General features: G+C 34.6%; 1 protein-coding gene across 3 annotated transcripts in view; it reads right to left on the reverse strand.

Moving 5' to 3' along the window:
- Positions 1-20,394, reverse strand: part of HACE1 (HECT domain and ankyrin repeat containing E3 ubiquitin protein ligase 1) — a 119,322-nt gene that overhangs the window by 93,567 nt on the left and 5,361 nt on the right. For 2 of the 3 annotated variants that reach the window (XM_077780008.1, XM_077780006.1), the window contains exons 4-5: positions 16,103-16,178; positions 7,945-8,076 (exon numbers count right to left, since the gene is read on the reverse strand). In XM_077780008.1, coding sequence (XP_077636134.1) covers positions 7,945-8,076; positions 16,103-16,178 — 208 coding nt within the window. The remainder of the gene's footprint in view (positions 1-7,944; positions 8,077-16,102; positions 16,179-20,394) is intronic. The other variant, XM_077780007.1, reaches the window with a different exon arrangement.

A 20,394-nucleotide genomic window follows, 5' to 3' on the forward strand; every position in this document is an offset into this window, starting at 1 on the left:
GGGTTCAGGGAACTGTCATTTTTACTGCAAAGATTTTAATAAAAATCAAATATTTTAAGATACAGTATTCACGGGAGCTCTTTGGTGGCTCACCAAGTGTCCGACTTGGGCTCAGGTCATGATCTCAGGGCTCATGGGTTCCAGCCCTGGATTGGGTTCTGTGCTGACAGCTCAGAGCCTGGAGCCTGCTTCGGATTCTGTGTCTCCATCTCTTTCTGTCCCTCCCCCGCTCACACACTGTCTCTCAAAACTAAACATTTAAAAAAATTTTTAAAAATGCTTTTTAATAAAAATAAAAATAAAAACAGATATAATATTATATCACTATATCAAGTACTGCTACTTGAATTTACTTCTATCCCAAAAGGAACAGAAACAAGGTTTCATAAAACTTTACCATCAGCTATATAATTCCTTTAAACTAAGGAACAGTAGTTCAGCACAACCTTCAAATATAAGCAAAACAAGCATTTGGATCATTATTTTATAAGACAAGGCCTATTTAAGCCTTTTGATCATGACTTTCTCCTTCCTGATTATTGATCTGGAAGCTGCGCCTAAATGGCCCTAAAGAAGAATGAAACGGACAGATGGACAGCAACAATAATGTTCATTAACTGCTATAACAATTAGGCATGAGCCATAATTCAAAAAGCTCAAGAGAGATGAAAGCCAATTTATTGAAAATATATGCTAATATGCAATTAAAATCAAGTAACCTAGATACAAGCAGAAATTAATTATTAATAAAACATACTATGCAGCCACAAAAATTACAGTTTAAAATGTTTAAAATGTAAAATATATAACGTCATAATATTTCAAGTAACCTTAACATGCGCCTGGACACTGTGCTAATAAATTTAATACATCCTGTGAGGAAAGTGATATTCTCTCTACTTTTAAAGTAGAAAACTGAGTCTCAAAGAAAACAAGTAGTGTGCACCCCAGCATACAAAGAGCATGCAGGAACTAAATCTAAGCCTATATTCATAACCAGTATGCTACCCACCAAAAAGTAGGAATTCTAATTTTTCTGAATTCAAACTACTAAATAGTATTATAGCTAACTGGCATAGTTTAATAAACTACATTAATTCTACCAGTTCCCCACTGAATAACTACTTGAGAGTCAAACTTACGTGCCTAGACAGCTGTTTGTGTTCAGTGTTAAAATAATGCATTTTAAAGCATGTACTTTTTTACAGCACTTCTGTATCTATATATACTATACAACTTAAGAGCACAAAAACAACTCAGCCATTAGACTAGCATATTCCTCTCTACTATTTTCTTCAACAATGTAATGAGACAAACTTGGCAAATCATAGCAAGAAAATATGACATATAATATGAATATGTTCCTATCACATCCTCACTTATAGGAAATACCTGATGAAGACATGAAAAATTATTTCTGTTCTTGAGAAAAGATTAAGCAGAAATAGCTCAATCTAGCATTTCCTTTCCATTTGTAAATCTTTCTGCTTTTTTAACAAAATTAACATCATCAAAATATATACCTCTTAAAAGAAACATTTTTTAAAAACTTTCAACAGTTCCACCTGTAGTTAAAATGTTGCCTGAAGGCAAACAAGGAGAAAAAGCCAGTTCCTTCAGAGTAAGGATAAGTAATATATAAAAGGATTTGAATGTGAAGAATGACAACTGCCTTGTAGCACTGAAATGACTGAAAAGTCATTAATCTTTAGGATTAAAAAGAAGGGTTTGTATACAGACTTCTTTTTGTAAAAGTTCTGAAATAGGAGGAGAAAGGATAATGTAGAGTTCAATTACCAGTTAAACAGAACAGAAGGAGGAGCAAGAAAGTCACAGATAACCTAAATCACAGTTTTCAAAAAATACTTTCAGTCTAGGTAGAACTACTTATATGTATAGGAAGGGTAAAGTAACTTTGAAACTAGTAAAACTCAGGTGGATGAAACTCTGCATGTTTATTAAGTTAAAATAAATACATGAAAGCTCTCGAATGAACACTACTACTAGAGGACTTTAAATTATACAGAAGCATAAGGAAAAACATAATTGAAGAAAATAATTCAGGATTTAACCACTAAAATCCCTAGGGAGTCTCAAAAGCAGCAATTTTCACCAATAGAAACAAATCAGACCCAAATTTTTATAAGAATCAGCCCTATATACAACACTAAGGCATAAAATTTCAAAATGACAGACATTCAGAAATGGAAAGAAAATGGCAGGAAAAAACTGACTAAAATGGTACTGCATTTGTCTTGCCCATTCCGTCTTTAAAAAAAAATTCCAATGTCTATTATGTGCTAGAGGCTCCTCTAGATGCTGAAGTTACAGCAATGAACAAAACTTTCTTCCCTCACGAAGCTTATATTTTAGTGGAAAAGAAAACCAAGAGACAAAACAAATAAAATATGTAGATGGTAACTAGTGATATGCAGAAAAATTAAAAAGATTCTCTATGACAAATTTGGATTCAATGTGCTTTAACAAATTCCTCACACTTGTACCCAAATACTTCTGTAAAAACTGCATTATGTCTAAATTGCATTGTGACTATAAACCATGAAGTCCAAAAAAAAACCCAACTGTGATTTACAAGTCTTTAGTTATTTTGTTTTCAATATTTTATGACTTCTCATTTACCTGAAAAAAACGGAGCTCAGTAGCTTATAGTATCAAATGTAGACACATAAAAGTATACCAACATAAATATCTGTGAATGAGAGCTGATTATCTATATTTTCCAAGTTAGTATAATACATAATTTTAAGAATGACATTGAACTAAAATTTTATTTGCTTAATGTAGATCATCAAAATATGCTTTTAGGCTTCTGGGTGGCTCAGTCAGTTAAGCGTCCAACTTTAGCTCAAGTCATGATTTCACGGTTTGTAAATTTGAGCCCTACATCAGGCTCTCTGTTGTCAGGGTAGAGCCCACTTTGGATCCTCTGTCTCCCTCTTTCCCTTCCCCTTTCCCACTAGCCTGCTTTCAAAAATAAACATTAAAAAATATAATCATCATCAAAACTTCAAATTCCCTGTCCAACATCCCCCCCGCCCCCAGCAAAACAAAATAAAACAATTCTCCTATTCCTAGATAATCTACAANAAGCATTGGAAGGAGATTTTCATATGGCTTCAAGAAATCACTGAAAATAAGCAACACATTTTCAACAGACTTCTTTCATGACCTTTCAAGTGATACAGCAATATTCTGAGTGGAAAACTAATGTGCAAAGCTAATGTTTGGGTCAATCTCAAAAGTCATTTAATTGAAGGCAGTGACTAACCAAGACCACCTGTGCCCAATACACTGATAAATTACAAAGCAAGAAATCTAAGGCAGCTCTCCTTTATCAATGTCAACTCTCTAAACAACACTGATCAAAGTACAAAGGAATAGATATTCAATATTAAAACTACGAGTAAAAACCTGAGTTACGGTATTATTAGTAGCTAAAAGAGACCAAACAACAACAAAAAAGCATCTTTATCTTTTACTAAAAATAATTATAATGACATGACTTGAGAGCAATGCACAAATAACTTGACACCAAGAAAAATGGCCACTCCCTAATCAGTGACTGGTTTATACAGGTTTTCTATACAAAACTGTCCACCTAAACCTAGCAAAGCTTTGAAGTCATTGTAACATCTAGTGTGTCATTATTTTCCAGTTGTGTTTGAAAATCACAGTGATAGACCTTTATTTGCTCACATTTCCCAGAAGTGATTAAAGGAGAATTCTAACATCAGAATAAATAAAATTACTCTGAACCTAAAAACACAATCCAAAATGTTAGTCTATCTAGCTTTGTGCCTCAAGGCTGAACCCAATGAATGTTTTTTGCAAAAGCTTTCAATTAAGTTTGCATGGCTGTCCTGTAATTCTCTGGATGAAAAGCTTGGAAACTGGCTGAAAGGTATCAACAGAGCAGACTGAACGTAGGTAAATATTGTTACTGAACAAGCCTACAATTTCAGTAAAGCATGCAGTCAGTTCTACCAAAGATAGTCTATAATGCCAGTGTCAAACAATGCTTTTTAAGTTTCAAGGGCTTAAATATACTCTAAGCGGGGTTCAACTATCATTTTATATTGTTTGCCAAGCTTCATATTTAGCTATATAAATTTAGCAGTATAAAGTTCATCCCGATAAAAATAAAAAATTAAGTGAAGTGAAATTAATCCATAAACTAATCCTGCTGTATACTCTAATTTATATAAACTGAAACTAAACCATTTGACAATTTGCTAGGGTTTCTAAATCCAAGTTATTATAGAAAAACAGTAATCAACCGTTTGTGGCAATTTAACATCTTAAAATTTTTAAGATGTAATAAAACATCTTAAAAAACTAATGACAAAGAAAAAAGTAGCAAAAAGTAAGTTCAATTTATGGCCAAAAAAACTGGTGTCAATTATATCTACATAGAGTAATATTAGGTTTTATTATACTTAAAACTGGGATTAAAAATCAAACACACAGGTCCTAACTTACTACACAAGAATAGATGAATTAAGGGTCCAGACAGTGCTTTCTACTTACCTTGCAAAATCGCCTCATCCATATTAGTAATGGTAGTAAAAATAAATAAGTGTAATAACAATACCAATTCTATTATCGCTCTTAGTGCCTTCCAAAGTGTTCACAACACTTTAATTAATTACATAATCGATAAACAGAATATGCCTTATGAGGTAGATAAAGGCAAGGGAGAAAAAGCTGCCCAAGACTATTTAATAGGCCAGCGGAATAACCAAACTCTGAAGTGATTTTTAAAATCAATATCCCAAGACAAACCGTACAACTAAGAACAGCTGACCTAAGGAAAGTTATAAAAAGTTAAATTACTAAGGAGCTATTATGATCATGTCTTTCACTTGATCATTTCTAAATAGAAACAGAAGTAGTTTAAAAATCATAGTGCTATTGTGTTGCAAGGACAAAAAATGGTCAGAATGTAAACCACTTCCTTCAATAATATGATGACACCTTCATCTTGGTTTACCACTACCAAAACCAATGCATCTACATGAAATCATGGCAAAGATTACTCAATTTCTTAGTTATAACAAAAATGAATCTTTCTTCCAAATCTTCTGTCTTTTAAGAAGTAATGTAAATCTGAATAGCATTTATCATCAAAGCAAGAAAACAGTATTCAATTACAAATTCTACAAAGCTTTAGAGCTCTTAGCCAGTTGATCAAGATCTTTCCATGCACTCCTGAGATTTACCCTACAATGGAATGAGAAAGTAAATTTCAGAGGATTTAGCATATCTGCCTCTTTAATTTGAAAAGTGCTAATATCTTTTAAAAATATTTTTTAAATGGAGCTTTCTCCCTTTAAAGTGTTCTATTTGATTCTGTAAAATATGTATAAATAATGTGCAAGCTTTTAAGCTTAAATATAAGTCTTGAAACCTACATGCACTGTTCTGTGTCTACATGGAACCAAATTCTGAAGACCCTTTAATGAATTTATGCATGAACTGGCTACTGGGAGACAATGAAAAGGCCATTTTTAGTTGCTGCTAAAATAAGTCACTAGGACCTGACAAATCATTTTAGACTCAGTGTTCAACTTATGGAAAAATATACAGAAAGAGTTTTAAAAATCAATAATCTTTACCCTGTAATAAATATCATATCATATGCTCATCCACTGAGATTTGAACATGCCCCAGAAATATGTAAGTAATCATGAAACACAGGTAATATTAGCACAACTACCAACAAAGAAGGGGTATAATCAGTCTGGAAGCTTAATCTATCTCTTAATAGACTAATTTTAGGATTCTTTCTTGCCTTAATTGAAGAATTAAAGATGCATACAGTGACTCATAAAATAGTCAGTGCTAAGCATACTCTTTCTCTGTTCATGATCCTTGTAGATAATTATAACTGACCAACTACGACAGAATGGAATCTCACTCACCAATACAATTAAGCACAAGTCAATATGGCTTTTGTACCCTTCCTCCTCTACTATATCTGCAAAATCTCACTCTGTGAAACTCATCATCATAGTGAAGTCAGGCCCCCTATAAATCTTCTGAGAATATAATTCTTCAAAGGCATTTGACTATTAGGAATTCTCCCTTCTTTCACCACACCTGCTTTAGGTTGTAAACCATATGGAGTATATTATACTAACTATTCTTCAATAACTTCAGAGGCAATTCTAAATTTTTAATGCAGCCTGTAATACACATGTTTTGAAATAAGGTTTTCTTACTAATTCTTATTTCTTCATGACTCAAGGCAGGTAAAATTAGGTTTTATAAATCTCTTCTGATCCGAATTCCAGTGTTTTGTACAAAAGTTCTTGGGCAACAGGTAGGGTTTATAATCTCAGTAAATGACACTCCAATCATCTGTTATAAGAGAGAATGTTTGTATTAAAGTGGGTGCTTTTCTGTCCTATAGCACCTGCCAGTAGGACCCCTTCTCTAATATGCAGCAGTTGTTTATAAAGACCTGGGCCATTCCACATTAAAACATTTCAGATAATTTTTTTTCACACAGAATATTTTTTAAATTAATAGTACTGACTCTCAGAAAGTAAAAACTGATGAGAAGGAAATACTGGGTTAGTTTTCAAATGATGAGAGATCAAAAAACAACAACAACAACAACAAATAAAAATGAACAACTGGTGTTCAGAAGAAATTCCAGGAAAGAAAAAGAAAATCTTGTATTTCTCCTTTTATCCAACCCTTATTAAACATAAGAGAATGTCATTCTCAGCCTCATTATCTTAAAGAAGTGTAATATTCTGTGAATTATAGTCCTGCTTTGTAAAGCTTCTAAACATTAAGGATCCTACATCCTGAACCCAAATTAAGGAAAAGTATTTGCAGAGATGAAAATCCAGATTCCAGTAGGAATTCTCCCAACATAAAGGCTCAGAGAAAGTATGTACAAAACAATAAACACACAAATTTCTGTATCTTTGCAGTTATTGGTGATGGCTTTTTGTTTTAGGCTGGTTTTTTTGTTGTTGTTATTGTTGTAGTTAACAAGTAAATAACATCGTATTATCAATAATGTTAAATATGAAAAAAAAAACCTCAAAAGTAACCAGGATAGAAAATTATAGCAAAGCCAATATTAAAATTTTAAGCTATTTTTGTATAAGGCAGCAGTCTCCTAATGACAGAGGAAACTATTAGCAATTTTCATTTTTTTTAAAGACTTTTTTTTTGAGGGAGAGAGAGAGAGTGCAAGTGGGGCAGGGACCAGAAAGAGGGAGCAGAGGATCCGAAGTGGGCTCTGTGCTGACAGCAGCAAGCCCGATGTGGGGCTCATGAATTGCAAGACCATGATCCAAGCCAAAGTTGGATGCTCAACCGACTGAGCCACCAAGGCGCCCCAACTATTACCAATTTTTAAAGCCGAATATTGTACATGGGAGTTAACAGGAAAGTACTGACATAAAACAAATGCATGACTTTAGAACTCTTAAGAAAGAAAGAAAACCATCACTCTAGTCGTGCAACATATTCCAAAACAGCAGAGAAAATCATAATCCAAGCTGAACTGTTTAAGCAATGTCAGCACTGTTTCTTACTATCTAATCCCAATAATTTTGGCTTAATGGTAAAAAATAAAATATGAAAAAGTTATGTAGTAAGACGGAGAATAAGAACATTATTACTTAAAATTACATATGAATAGACACTTAAAATTTTGGTGAAAATCTGTGAAGCAGAAATAAATTTGAAATCCAAATACTTTAAACAGACTTAAAAGTCCTGCTTTCTATTCCTTTTATCCATAAAGAATATATTAATCATAAGTCCATATAATGCAAGACACATTAAGATTTTGCTATGGTGCTTCATATTCCCAATTATGCACAGTGAAAAACTTTTCATAAATTCAAAGTTTTCAAAAATAAATACATGCAACTTTAAAGTCCTCAGGGCTTAATTTACCGTCTTGTGACCGTTCTGGCAGGCCACATGCAGTGCTGTCTGCCCCATCGCATCCTCAACATCGACGTCACTGACGTGCTGTACAAGGTCATGGAGTAGTTCTGTCCGCCCATTCACAGCCAGCCAGTGTATCTGTGTAGCCATGGAGTTACTTAACATTTGTGCAAGGAGTGTTTCATATAAAAACAGCAGATAAATAATGCTATTACATCTCAAATGTGAGAATACACACACCAAAGACTAAATTAAAATAAAAGCCCATACATTTTCCTATATTTTTATATGGGGAAAAAATATGCATCAACATGTAGGATACACACCATGTACTTCAAAATCAAGCATTTCATAGATCAAAATAATTAAGGGTCCTAAACTTAGGATCATCAAATACTCTGCTTCCTAGATGATCCTGGACTCTATGCATAGCTTGTCTCTAAAGAAAAGGTACTGGATGTTTTTCCTTCCCCAGAAGCATGAAACATGAGTAAAAATTAATTAACACAGTAGGCATCATATTCTTTACCTCACATCTTTTGCAAATAATGCATGTATCATACACAAATTATAATACATAAGGAAGATAAAACATCTATAACTCTACCACTCAAAGATAATCAATACTAAAACTTTGGACTATGCCATCCATTCATTTTTTTATTGCTTTATTTCTTTTTTGAGGGGGAGGGATCAGTGGATCCAAAATCGGCTCCATGCTGACAGCAAGTGAGCCCGACATGGGGCTGGGACTCACAAACCATGAGATCATGACCTGAGCCGAAGTCAGACACCCAACCAACTGAACCACTCAAGCACCCCAATCCATGTATTTTTCAACTTTTTTCCATTAAAAAATATACCATGAAACTTCTGTTTTAAGATGGCAGCTTGAACATATGCATCAACTTCTCTTTCTTCCCCAACTCCATTAAAATGACAATAAAGAGTATCTTTTCTTAAAAGACCTTTACCTTAAGATAAAAAAGAGACTAAAATAGCAACAAGTTTTGGAAGCTAAAAGCTTTTGTCTGACTTATCAGAACAAAAGGCTGAATCTAATCAGCAGTAGAGAAAGTCAAAAAGGTGACTCAGATCACTGATATCCCAAAAGCTCTAGAATCAGTGGCAAGCACTTTGCATCTCTTGAAGTAAGGGTGAATTGGCAGACCTAAATAAGATTTAGACCCTAAAATTCCCATCCCACCTCAAAGCCAGTAACTGCCCCTCCCCATCTGAGAGAACACAAGAGGCATGAAAATAGTGTCTAGATAAGAGACACCAGGCACAATGAAGCAAAAATAACACACTGAAATAGGGAGATGAAGCACAAGTTTACACACTGAATACTGATGCTAACATGCTCCTGGCAACTGTTAAAGCTTTCTCTGAGGAATCTGACCAACTCGAGAGTAAACGCCTAAAGAAACTGACATCAGAAAGAATCCTAAAGTCAAATGCCCAAGCAGATCACCCTACACTGAAGCCCATGGTGAATAAACTTCATTCATTCAGAGCTTTCAAGTACCTTTTTCTGATTCCACCAAACATTTGACAAGCGTACCTAGTTTGAAAGACAGAATACACAATAAATAAATAAGTAAATAAAGAAAAAGAGGAGAAAAGGAACCATGAATATTCAAAGAAAAAACTTCAAAAGAAAAAGTTGTGTTTAATACTCTCAGAGAGAGTACGTACTGACCGCATGCTTCAAACAAGAATAGGGTACTCAACTTAAGCATCACATCTTACACAAATATTAGCTCAAAATGGATCATAGGCTTAGATATAAAATACAAAGTTATAGAAATTTTTTAAAAAGATCTGAGAAAAATATTCAGGATCTAATGTTAGGCAGAGTTCTTAAACGTGATACCAAAAGTATAATACATTAATGTAAAAACTGATACCTTTGACTTCATCAAAACTGGAAACTTTTACACAAGAGATCCTATGAAGAGTTTAAAATGGCAGGGGCGCCCGAGTGGCTCAGTCGGTTGAGTGACCAACTTTGGCTCAGGTCATAATCTCACAGCTAGGAGGTTTGAGCCCTGCGTCAGGCTGACAGCTCAGAGCCTGGAGTCTGCTTCGGATTCTGTGTCTCCCTCTCTCTCACTCCTATCCACATTCTGTGTATCTCTCTTTCAAAAATAAATAAAACACTAAAAAATAAAATTAAACAAGAGACTTTAATATGGCAAACTAGAGATTAAGAGAAAATATTTGCAAATCAGATACCTGACAAAGGACTAGTATCTTCAGTATATAAAGATTCTCTCAGCTCAAGAGTTAAAAAGTAATCTAATTAAAAAAAATAGGCAAATGTCATGAATTGACATTTCATCTCAAAAGATAATAGATAGAAAAATTACCCAAAAAATACAAAATACTAATTCAAAGGGATGTGTGCACCTTAATGTTGTTCACAGCAGCATTATTTACAATAGCCAAATTATGGAAACAGCCCAAGGGTCCATCAAGTGATGAATGGATACACATGCAGTGTATATACATAAAACGGAATATTACTCAGCAATAATAAAGAATTAAATCTTGCCATTTGCAACAATGTGGATAGAGCTTAAGAGTACTGTGCTAAGCAACATAAGTCAGAGAAAGACAAACAGCATGATTTCACTTCTATGTGGAATTTGAGAAACAAAACAAACAAGCAAAGGGAAAAAAGAGAAAGAGAACAAGAAACAGACTCAAGTATAGAGAACAAACTGATGGCTCTCAGAGGAGAAATGGTTGGGGGGATGCATTAAATAGGTGATAGGGATTAAGGAGGGCACTTGTAATGAGCAATGGATGTTTTATGGAAGTGCTGAATCACTATACTGTACATCTGAAACTAATAGAACACCACAGGTTAACTAACTGGAATTTAAATAAAAACTTTAAGAAAGAAAAAAAAAGGAAAGATATACAGATAGCAAAAAAGGACATGAAAAGATGTCAACTAGGCAAATGCGAATTAAAACCACAATGAGATAGCAACTGCACATACATCATAATGGATAAAATAAAAAATTGTGACATCAAGTGCTGGCGAAGATGTTGAAAAACTAGATCACTCATACGTTGCTGCTGGGGGTATAAAATGATGCAGGCACTCTGGAAAAGTTAGGCACTGCATGTTAAAACTAAACATGAAACTACTATATAACACAGCAACTATATTCTTGGGCCTTTATTCCAGAGATATGAAAACTTTTATGTTCACACAAAAACCTGTACAGTACTACAGGTACACTAGTATAGCTGTTTATAGCAGCTTTATTTGAGATAGCTCCAAACAGGATATGACCCAGATGTCCTTCAACAGGTAAATACTTATATAAACAGTGTTATATCTACACCAAGGAATACCAGTCAACAATATAAAGGAACAAACTATTGATACGTACAGCAACTTAAATCAGTCTCCATGGAATATGATGAACATATAAAAGCCAAAAGGTTCCATGCAATATAATCCCATTTATAAAACATTCTTAAAATGATGGAGAACAGATTAGTGATTGCCAAGGGTTAAGCATGGGGTGAAAGGGAGGAAAAGCATGGTTATAAAAGAAAAGTAACACAAAACATCTTTGTGGAGTTGGAAATGTTCAGGATATTGACTGTGGTAGTGTACACACAGACCTACACAGGTAATAAAACTGTATAGTACTATACATAAATACACACAAGTAAAATTGGGTACAGATAAACAAGTAAAACTGGGGAAATCTGAACAAGACAGATTATATCAGTATAAACATCCTGGTCATGATACTATACTATAATTTTGTAAAATGTTACCAGCAAGGGAAACCGGGAAATAGGTAAGGGGATTTCTCTGTATTACTTTCTACAGGTACTTATGAATGTACAATTATCTTGATTTTTTTAAATGCAATTCTTCACTACAAGAAAAACAAAATGTAATGTAATAAGGAGAAAGAACTATAACAATTTGGTAATACTATAAATAGTATAAATATAATTTTTTAAATGTTTATTTAAAGAGAGAGACAGAGACAGAGACACAGAATCCAAAGCATGCTCCAGGCTCTGAGCTGTCAACACACAGCCTGACACAAAGCTCGAACTCACAAACTACAAGATCATGACCCAAACTGAAGTCAGATGCTTAACTGACTGAGTCACCCAGGTGCCCCGATATAAATTTAATTTAAAAGTTAAAATACTGAAAACGACCTAACTAAAATTACAACTACACTGGAAAGGTGTGAGAGAAAAGTGCTTACACACAATGGGATAAAAGGAGGTGGGGTTGAAAAAGAGAGGAAATAACCTTATGTTCCATGAAGTCAGTTGGTAACGCCTAAAACTGAAAAATCAAAAAGTAGCAATAGTAGTACATTATTAAAATTTGAGAAGACTAAATTTTTACATCCACTGAAATAGTTGAGAAGAGCTAACTACAGAGTTAACAATTTATAAAGGTTGGGGAGGAGAGTCAAGAGAATGTTTCCTTTTTGGAGGGCTGTCACAATATACATGTATATTTATTTGAAGTATAATGCCATACAATTCACATGCCATAGAATCCATCTATTGAAAGTATATACCTTAGTGGTTTTCACTGTATTCAGAGTTGTGCCATAGTCATCACCACAATCAATTTTAGAACATTTTCATTTCCCCCAAAAGAAACCCCATACGCATTAGCAGTCACTACCTATTTCCTCCTTTTCCTGAGATAGACAGGTTAAGATATAGGTCTCACCCTGATTTTGCCACCTGGGTGAAATAAGTCAACATTCCCTTCAGTATTTTTTACTAATGTTCTTTTGCTTTGCTCTCATAGACTTCTGTTAGAGGCAGTGAATTCTCAGACAGTAATTAGGGGATGTTATAGGCAATATAATCAAACAAATATTCCACCACTTCTCCTGCTTCACTTTTATAATTTTGCTGAGTTTAGAACAAACCAACTTAAGTTTAATCACCTCACCCCTAACAGCAATATGTATAAGACAGGGAAAGGTCTACAAAATCCTGCCATGATTTTATGGTTTATGGTACTGAATGACAGTCTTTGCAGACACCAATACTTTGAATTGTTTGTTTGACACTATTCCCGGCCCACCCTTAACAATGTGCCTTGGCAATATTCAGGATGGGTGAGCATAAAATGTACTTCATTCGAAAAGCTGTGGAAGAGTGATTTTGAAGGTGAAGGTGGGAAGGGCAGGATCTCTACTGCAGGATGTTTCTTGAGCACATCTTGAGGAAAAAGCACATACAGTAGCTAAAGATCTGGAAAGTGATGCCTATAACTATCCATGCCAAAGTCTCTTGGGAAGTTTCCATGAACCTCCAGGGGTACCTGAACACCTATTAAGTTAACTGCTCTAATGTAGCAAACTTTCATCTCTAAGTCTTCATCTATTTCATAGGGCCAAAACTCTCTTCCCCACCCACTCTCCCAACCCCACAACCACCATGTTCACCATGTTGGTCTTTCTGGATTTATCATGTGGTATGACCCTGGGATACCTTTTCCAATGCTCTGAGGCTGGGGCCCCTGCTACTACTTCCAAAGCATCTCCTTTTTCTATGATGGCATTCATTACACTATGGTACCACTGCCTGTTAACTGTCCTGTCTTACTTAGAAGTTTAGGGATAAGGATCAATCAGTCATATTCATGGCTCTATCCCACAACAGCAAAGTGCCCAGCACATAGTAGGTATTCAAGAAACTGCTGTTGAAAGAACAAATGAATGAAGAAATATGAGAAGTCCTTTGTCAGGGTAACCAGCCAAGAAATCATGCAGTCAACAGTTCTCTCCATTTGTAAGAAAAGTCTTAGGGCTTGGGGCTCCTTATTGAAGGTTTCTTCCAACTCAGGAGCCCTTGGCTTTACTGTCCCCTGTGTTTGCTGGCAACTACTCAGTTCTGCAGCAACACCTTTTCACCAGCCCAGCTTCCCTCAACTGATGGAGTCAAGGGGGCCAGCTGTTGAATTAATTCCATCATGGTGGTCTGGGTCTAGGCAGAATCATGGTTCATGGCCAGAATAGGTTTAAGAGGAGGAAGCACACTATCCTATTCAGGGCCATAGGAGAGAACACTAAGGTTGGTCCCAGGCAGAAGGAGTACAGAGACTATTTTTATACCACAAACTTTGTAGATAGAATCTTTTGACTCTTTAAATATATGTACATGAGCACCTGGGTGGCTCAGTCAGTTGAGCATCCGACTTCAGCTTAGGTCATGATCTAGCAGTTTGTGGGTTCGAGTCCTGTAGCAGGCTTTGTGCTGACAGCTCAGAGCCTAGAGCCTGCTTCAGATTCTGTGTCTCCCTCTCTCTGCCCCTCTCACGCTCATACTCTGTCTCTCGCAAAAATAAGTAAACATTAAAAAAATTTTAATATATGCACTAATAAATTTTTAAGTAAAAATTTGATTTTTAAAACTTTTCTACTCTACTTCTTTAAAGTTCAGGAGTGAAGGGGAGAAATTAATAGATAAAAACTTATGTGATTAACCAGATTATGTTAACACGGAGCATCTTATCTTGCCTATATTAGATAGTGTCCTAAGGACAGGTCTACGTAAGTTCCATAGCTTTATAATCCCCAATGGTAGCTACCGTATCATTAAGCATCCTGTAGATATTCAGAATACAGTCTTTCTTTATAGATGGCAGTATGTTGTTAATATATAACAAAATTTGAATTATCACAGGTATTGTGGATTCCATATACTAATCATATTGAGTTTATTCTTTACCTTTAGTAAGTCATTCACAGAATAAATCAAATCTTAGACAAGCTCTTTTTTATGCCCCAGCAGCCCCTACTTTCAAATATATATTTAATCAGAAACTTCTTAAAAACTGACATGATATGTAAATACTCAATATTCTTTCCGCAAATTAAAGGATTTAGAATCTATAAAACACTACCAAAAAAGGTAAAAATAATTTTTTTTTCAAACCAAGAAACAGACTCTTAACTACAGAGAATAAAAATTGATGGTTACCAGAGGGGAGGTGGATGGGGTGACAGATGAAATAGGTGGTAGGGATTAAAATACACCCTTATCATGATAAGCACTGAGTAACATATAGAATTGCTGAATCACTATACTGTGCACCTGAAACTAATATAACACTGTATGTTGACTATACTGGAATTAAAATTAAAAACATAATAAAAACATTTTTTCAGCTTTATTGAGGTAAAACTGACAAATAAAAACGTAAGGTATTTAAAGTATACAACATGATGATTTGATAGACAACGTGAAAGCAGTCTGACCATCCATTTAACACCATCACCTCATATACAGGAAGGTAAAATTTTGTATATAAAATGTAACATCTGACGCAATTTCAAAATGATTTTTCAATAATCACATAATGCTATTTTATCTCTACTTCTAAAATGAATAATGTTCCATCAAATAATGACAATGATTAAAATTTTTGCTTTCATGTACAGAATTACTGAATCACTACATTGTACACTTGAAACTAATATAACACTGTATATTAACTACACTGGAATTAAAATAAAAATAAGTAAATAAAGTTTAAAAAATTTTTGGATTTCAACAATCTTTTCAGAAATGTCCCAAACCACCTCCCTATAACATCTATACGGACCAAAAACATATTAACTTCTATGACATAGCAAATGGATAAAAATACTAGCATAGGTAAGATATTACAAGTCTGAACGGATATAGGCCAAAACATTAACAGTTATTATCTCTTGAGTGCAGAGGATACAGTGAGTGATCATTCCATTCATTACCTTTATTTTTCCTTTCTGCCTAACCATCAAATTTTCCTACGATGCACATATTAAAATATTTTAAAGGACATAATAAAAAACAGCTCTCCTATAATGAAGGAGCAGAGATGCTCCTAAGAAGTCCCCTGAAAGTCAGTGACAAAAGCTAGAAGAATAAGCCTTCAAAATGAGCGAAAGGTCACAAACAAAAAGAAGACAGGAGAAACACAGGGAACCATAACTTCTCTTAATACAGCAGAGAATTAGGTCTCAAATCATTCTGCATCTTCTTCATGAACACAAAGTAACTTGCAGAAACACTTGTACTGCACTATGCATTACTATCACCTTCAATATAATTTTCTGAAAGGTTTTTAAAATTCTCAGATAAAATTCTTAGCACTTACTGCTGTAAGGCCTTCATTATTACAAATGTTGACATCAGCACTGTATTCTAATAATTTACTCATGCATTTCTTCTGCCTGAAAAGAAAAAAAAAAGACACAGATAACTGGAAGGAGAAAAATAACCAAATGACTATTATTTTATTGAAATATTGACTATACTCAACATTAGTTGGTGGTAAATATTAATCTGAATGCTTTAACAATTGAAATGAAAAATTGTTTTTATAATTCAAGATAATAGGATAAAGAAAAGGTACAATGAAGTTTTCATGTCATTAAGACAAATTCATCATTCAAAATGCTAAGAAATTTCTAGTGATGACTAAACATTTGGAATAGTAATCTTCTTTAGAAATATAAGACTATGGGTGGCACCTGAGTGGCTCAGTTGGTTATGCATCTGACTTTAGCCTAGGTCATGATCTCATCATTCCCAAGTTTAAGCCCTACATTGGGCTCTGTGCTGGCAGCTCAGAGACTGGAGCCTGCTTCATATTCTGTATTTCCCTCTCTTTCTGCCCCTTCCCCACTCAGGCTCTTTCTCTCTCTCTCTCTCTCTCAAAAATAAACATTAAAAATTTGTAAAGAAATATAAATGAAAGTCAATGTTCTTGTATCCTACATTCCTGATTGCAAAATATTTAAGACTTAATACTTAGATGGGTTATAAAAACAGAACTATAAAATTAATGAAGTGCATATCTCTGCATCCTCCTACCTATTTCATTTATTTATTTTTACTAAAGTAAAATACACAGAATATAAAATTTGTCATTTTAACTATTTTTAAGTGTACAGTTCAGTGCTATGAAGTACATTCATATTACTGTGTAACCATAACTACCATTAAAGCACAGAACATTTTTCATCTTGCAGAACTGAAACTCTATACCCATTAAACAGTAACTTTCCATTTCTTCTCCCCCTAGCCTCTGGCAACCACTATTTATTCTACTTTATGTTTCTACAATTTACCCAAGTATCTGATAAAACTGGAATCATTCAGTGTTTGTCCTCTTGTGATTGGCTTATTTCACTTAGTATAATGCCCTGAAGGTACATCCATGTTGTAGCATAAGTCAGAATTTCCTTCCTTATGGCTGAATGATATTCCATTGTATGTATATACCACATTTTGCTTATCTATTCATCCATCAATGGATACTTCGATTGCTTTCATTTTAGCTAATGCTGCTATGAACATGGGTGTACAAATACTTCTTCAAGTCCCTCCTTTCAATTTCATGAAGTATATACTGACAAGTGGGATTTTTGGATCACATGGTAATTCTATTTTTCTGGAGGGGGCCCACCAAATTTTTCAGGACATCTGTACCACTTTTTTAAAAATTTTAACGCTTATTTATTTTGAGAGAGAGCGAGAAGGGGAGAGAGACAGGATAGAAAGAATCCCAAGCTGGCTCCATGGTGTCAGCACAGAGCCCCACATGGGGCTCAATCTCACAAACCCTGAGATCATGACCCAAGACAAAACAAGAGTCAGATGCTCAACCAACTGAGCAACCCAGGTGCCACAAAAAACTTTTTTAAATTTATTTATTTATTTTGAGAGACAGAGAGCAAGCAGGGAGGAGGAGAGAGGGCAAGAGAAAGAATCCCAAGCAGGTTCTGCACTGTCAGTGCAAAGCCTGATGCAGGGTTTGAACTCATGAACCATGAGATCATGACCTGAGCTGAAACCAAGAGTCAGACACTTGACTGACTGAGCCACCCAGGTGTCCCTACTTCTGTACCATTTTACATTCCCACCAACAATGTATAAGGGTTCCTTTTTTTTAAATTTTTTGTTTATCTTTGAGAGAAAGAGCGAAATACAGAACACAAGCAAGGGAGGGGCAGAGAGAGGGAGACATAGAAGCTGAAACAGGCTCCAGGCTCTGAGCTGTCAGCACAGAGCCCGACACGGGGCCTGAACCCACAAACCGTGAGATCATGACCTGAGCTGAAGTCAGATATTTAACCAACTGAGCCACGCAGAAGTTCCTTTTCCTCCACATCCTTGTTAACACTTGTTATTTTCTGCTTTTTTTTGATAGCCATACTAATGAGTGTGAGTTGGTATCTCTGTAGTTCTGATTTGCATTTCCCTAATGATTAGTGATCTTGAGCATCTTTTCACGTTCTTATTAGCCATCTTTAAGTCTTCTACGGAGAAATATCTGTTTAAGTCCTTTGTCCTCTTATGAACTGCCTATCCATTTCATTTTGCTCAGTGTTTACTCTTAGACTGATCCATTCTCAGTGACTATTCAATCTCCATTTCTGTTTCACTAAATAATAAAATTCATGCTTTAGAAACCAAAAGTGATGCACACACAATATATATAATACACATTTTATACCCACACACACATATATATATATGTTTGACTATGCTCAGCACTAAATTAAGGAAATAAGATATAATCCATAGCATGAAGAAGTTGATGATCTGGTTGAATAAACAATTATACATATAAAAAATATGTAACAGTATATAATAGCATATTATGTGCTATATGTTATGTGTAATATAGTATATACATTAAAATCAGTATACTACATATATAATACTACCTATAATACACAAAGTATATAGTATATAGAGTATGTATGTATATTACTATTTACTCAATTATATCATAAATTTCTTCATGCCGTAGACTGTATATTTCTTTAATAAACTCAATAAAAAGCACAGCTAGGTGACCTCAATGAAACTTAATAAAATCTTAATAATAAATAAGAATAAAGTTATTATTATTTAACTTTAAGAATAAAGTTAAATATTAACTTATTTATAAGTTAATAGCTAAGCTTTTTATTAACTGAATAAATATTTTTTAAAAGAGAACAAATTACTTTTCTTGCTTTGGTTTTTGTATCTGAAATGAAGTTAAATGTCATTTAAAATCAGCATTATAATCAAAGAAAGGAGAATAAAGTTCTGAGCAAACTTGTAAGTTCAAACATTTACAAAGTTCTTTTATCAAACATATTGTTACGAAAATATTAGGAAATAAATCTTCAATAATCCTGAGACAACAGACCAGATAGTCCTATTAAAATGAATATATTGTTGGGGCACCTAGGTGGCTCACTCAGTGAAGCATCCGACTTTGACTCAGGTCATGACCTCACAGTTCGTGAGTTCAAGCCCCGTGTCAAGCTCTGTGCTGATGGCTCAGAGCCTGGAGCCTGTTTCGGCTTCTGTGTCTCCCTCTCTCTCTGTCCCTCCTCTGCTCACACTCTGTGTCTCTCTCAAAAATAAATATTATTAAAAAATATTTTGATGAATACACTGTTTAAAATGTGTGGCTATATCTATATTGCTGGGTTTCAAAAACATCTTCAAACTGTCTTAGACCACTGGCCTATTGCCAAAATAAACACTTACATGGGATTGGGCCAGGAAAAGTCCCAAGGAGGTGTTTAGGGGGGGCTGATGAAGAAAAGAAGCTCTCCATCATGCTCTCCCTCCAAAAATGAATTGCAAAAGAGAGTAATATGAGAGAAATATATCTTCTCTCACTTAACAATCATTATTACTACTTTCCAGAATCTCGGTTAAGTCAAAACAACCCACTAACTGGCAAAAAATAGGTGCTCATTATTTTGCCAAGAATTAGAGCTAAAATATTAATTAACACATAGGCTCTGCCCTTTATGAGCTCACAACCTAGCCCAAAAAATAAAGGGAAAAAATCTTATTTCAAATCTGACCAGCATGCAACCTAAGAATTCCCAACAATTTTGAAGTCTTCTCTTTTAACAATCTTGTATAATCATGAGCCAACACTGGATCCCCCTGTACAGGAAGCAACTATTTTCCAGCCCAGATAGTGCAATAATCATAGGAAGCTTACAGCAACTCAAAGAACACAAGGACCAATCATCCAAGTGGTCTGTGGTGACTTAATGGGTCTTCTACTAGAAAAGAGGGCAATTCAGTACTAATGCACCCACCACCAATGGTTAAAGAGGAATGCTAAACAAGCAAGAGAATTATACTGAGGGAACAATAACCAAGGGAACTGACAATAACTGAGGAAACAAAACAAAAAACTAAACCCCAAAAATGGATGCGCAAAAGGGGCAGAACTACCCAAAGACTTCTGCTTCAGCCTAGACAAATTTGAACTCATAAAGAAATTACAATAAAAAGCTATTTTTGAAAACATCAGAAGCTACAGAAGTAGCATGTACTGAAGTCACTCAGCAAACATTTTTGGAGCAACTCTAAGTTGTACAAGGCACCCAATAATAAAAACAAAAATAGGTAAGTATTGAA

The sequence above is a fragment of the Crocuta crocuta genome, unplaced genomic scaffold (assembly GCF_008692635.1).
Source record: "Crocuta crocuta isolate KB4526 unplaced genomic scaffold, BGI_CrCroc_1.0 scaffold147, whole genome shotgun sequence".
NCBI classification, from domain to species: domain Eukaryota; kingdom Metazoa; phylum Chordata; class Mammalia; order Carnivora; family Hyaenidae; genus Crocuta; species Crocuta crocuta.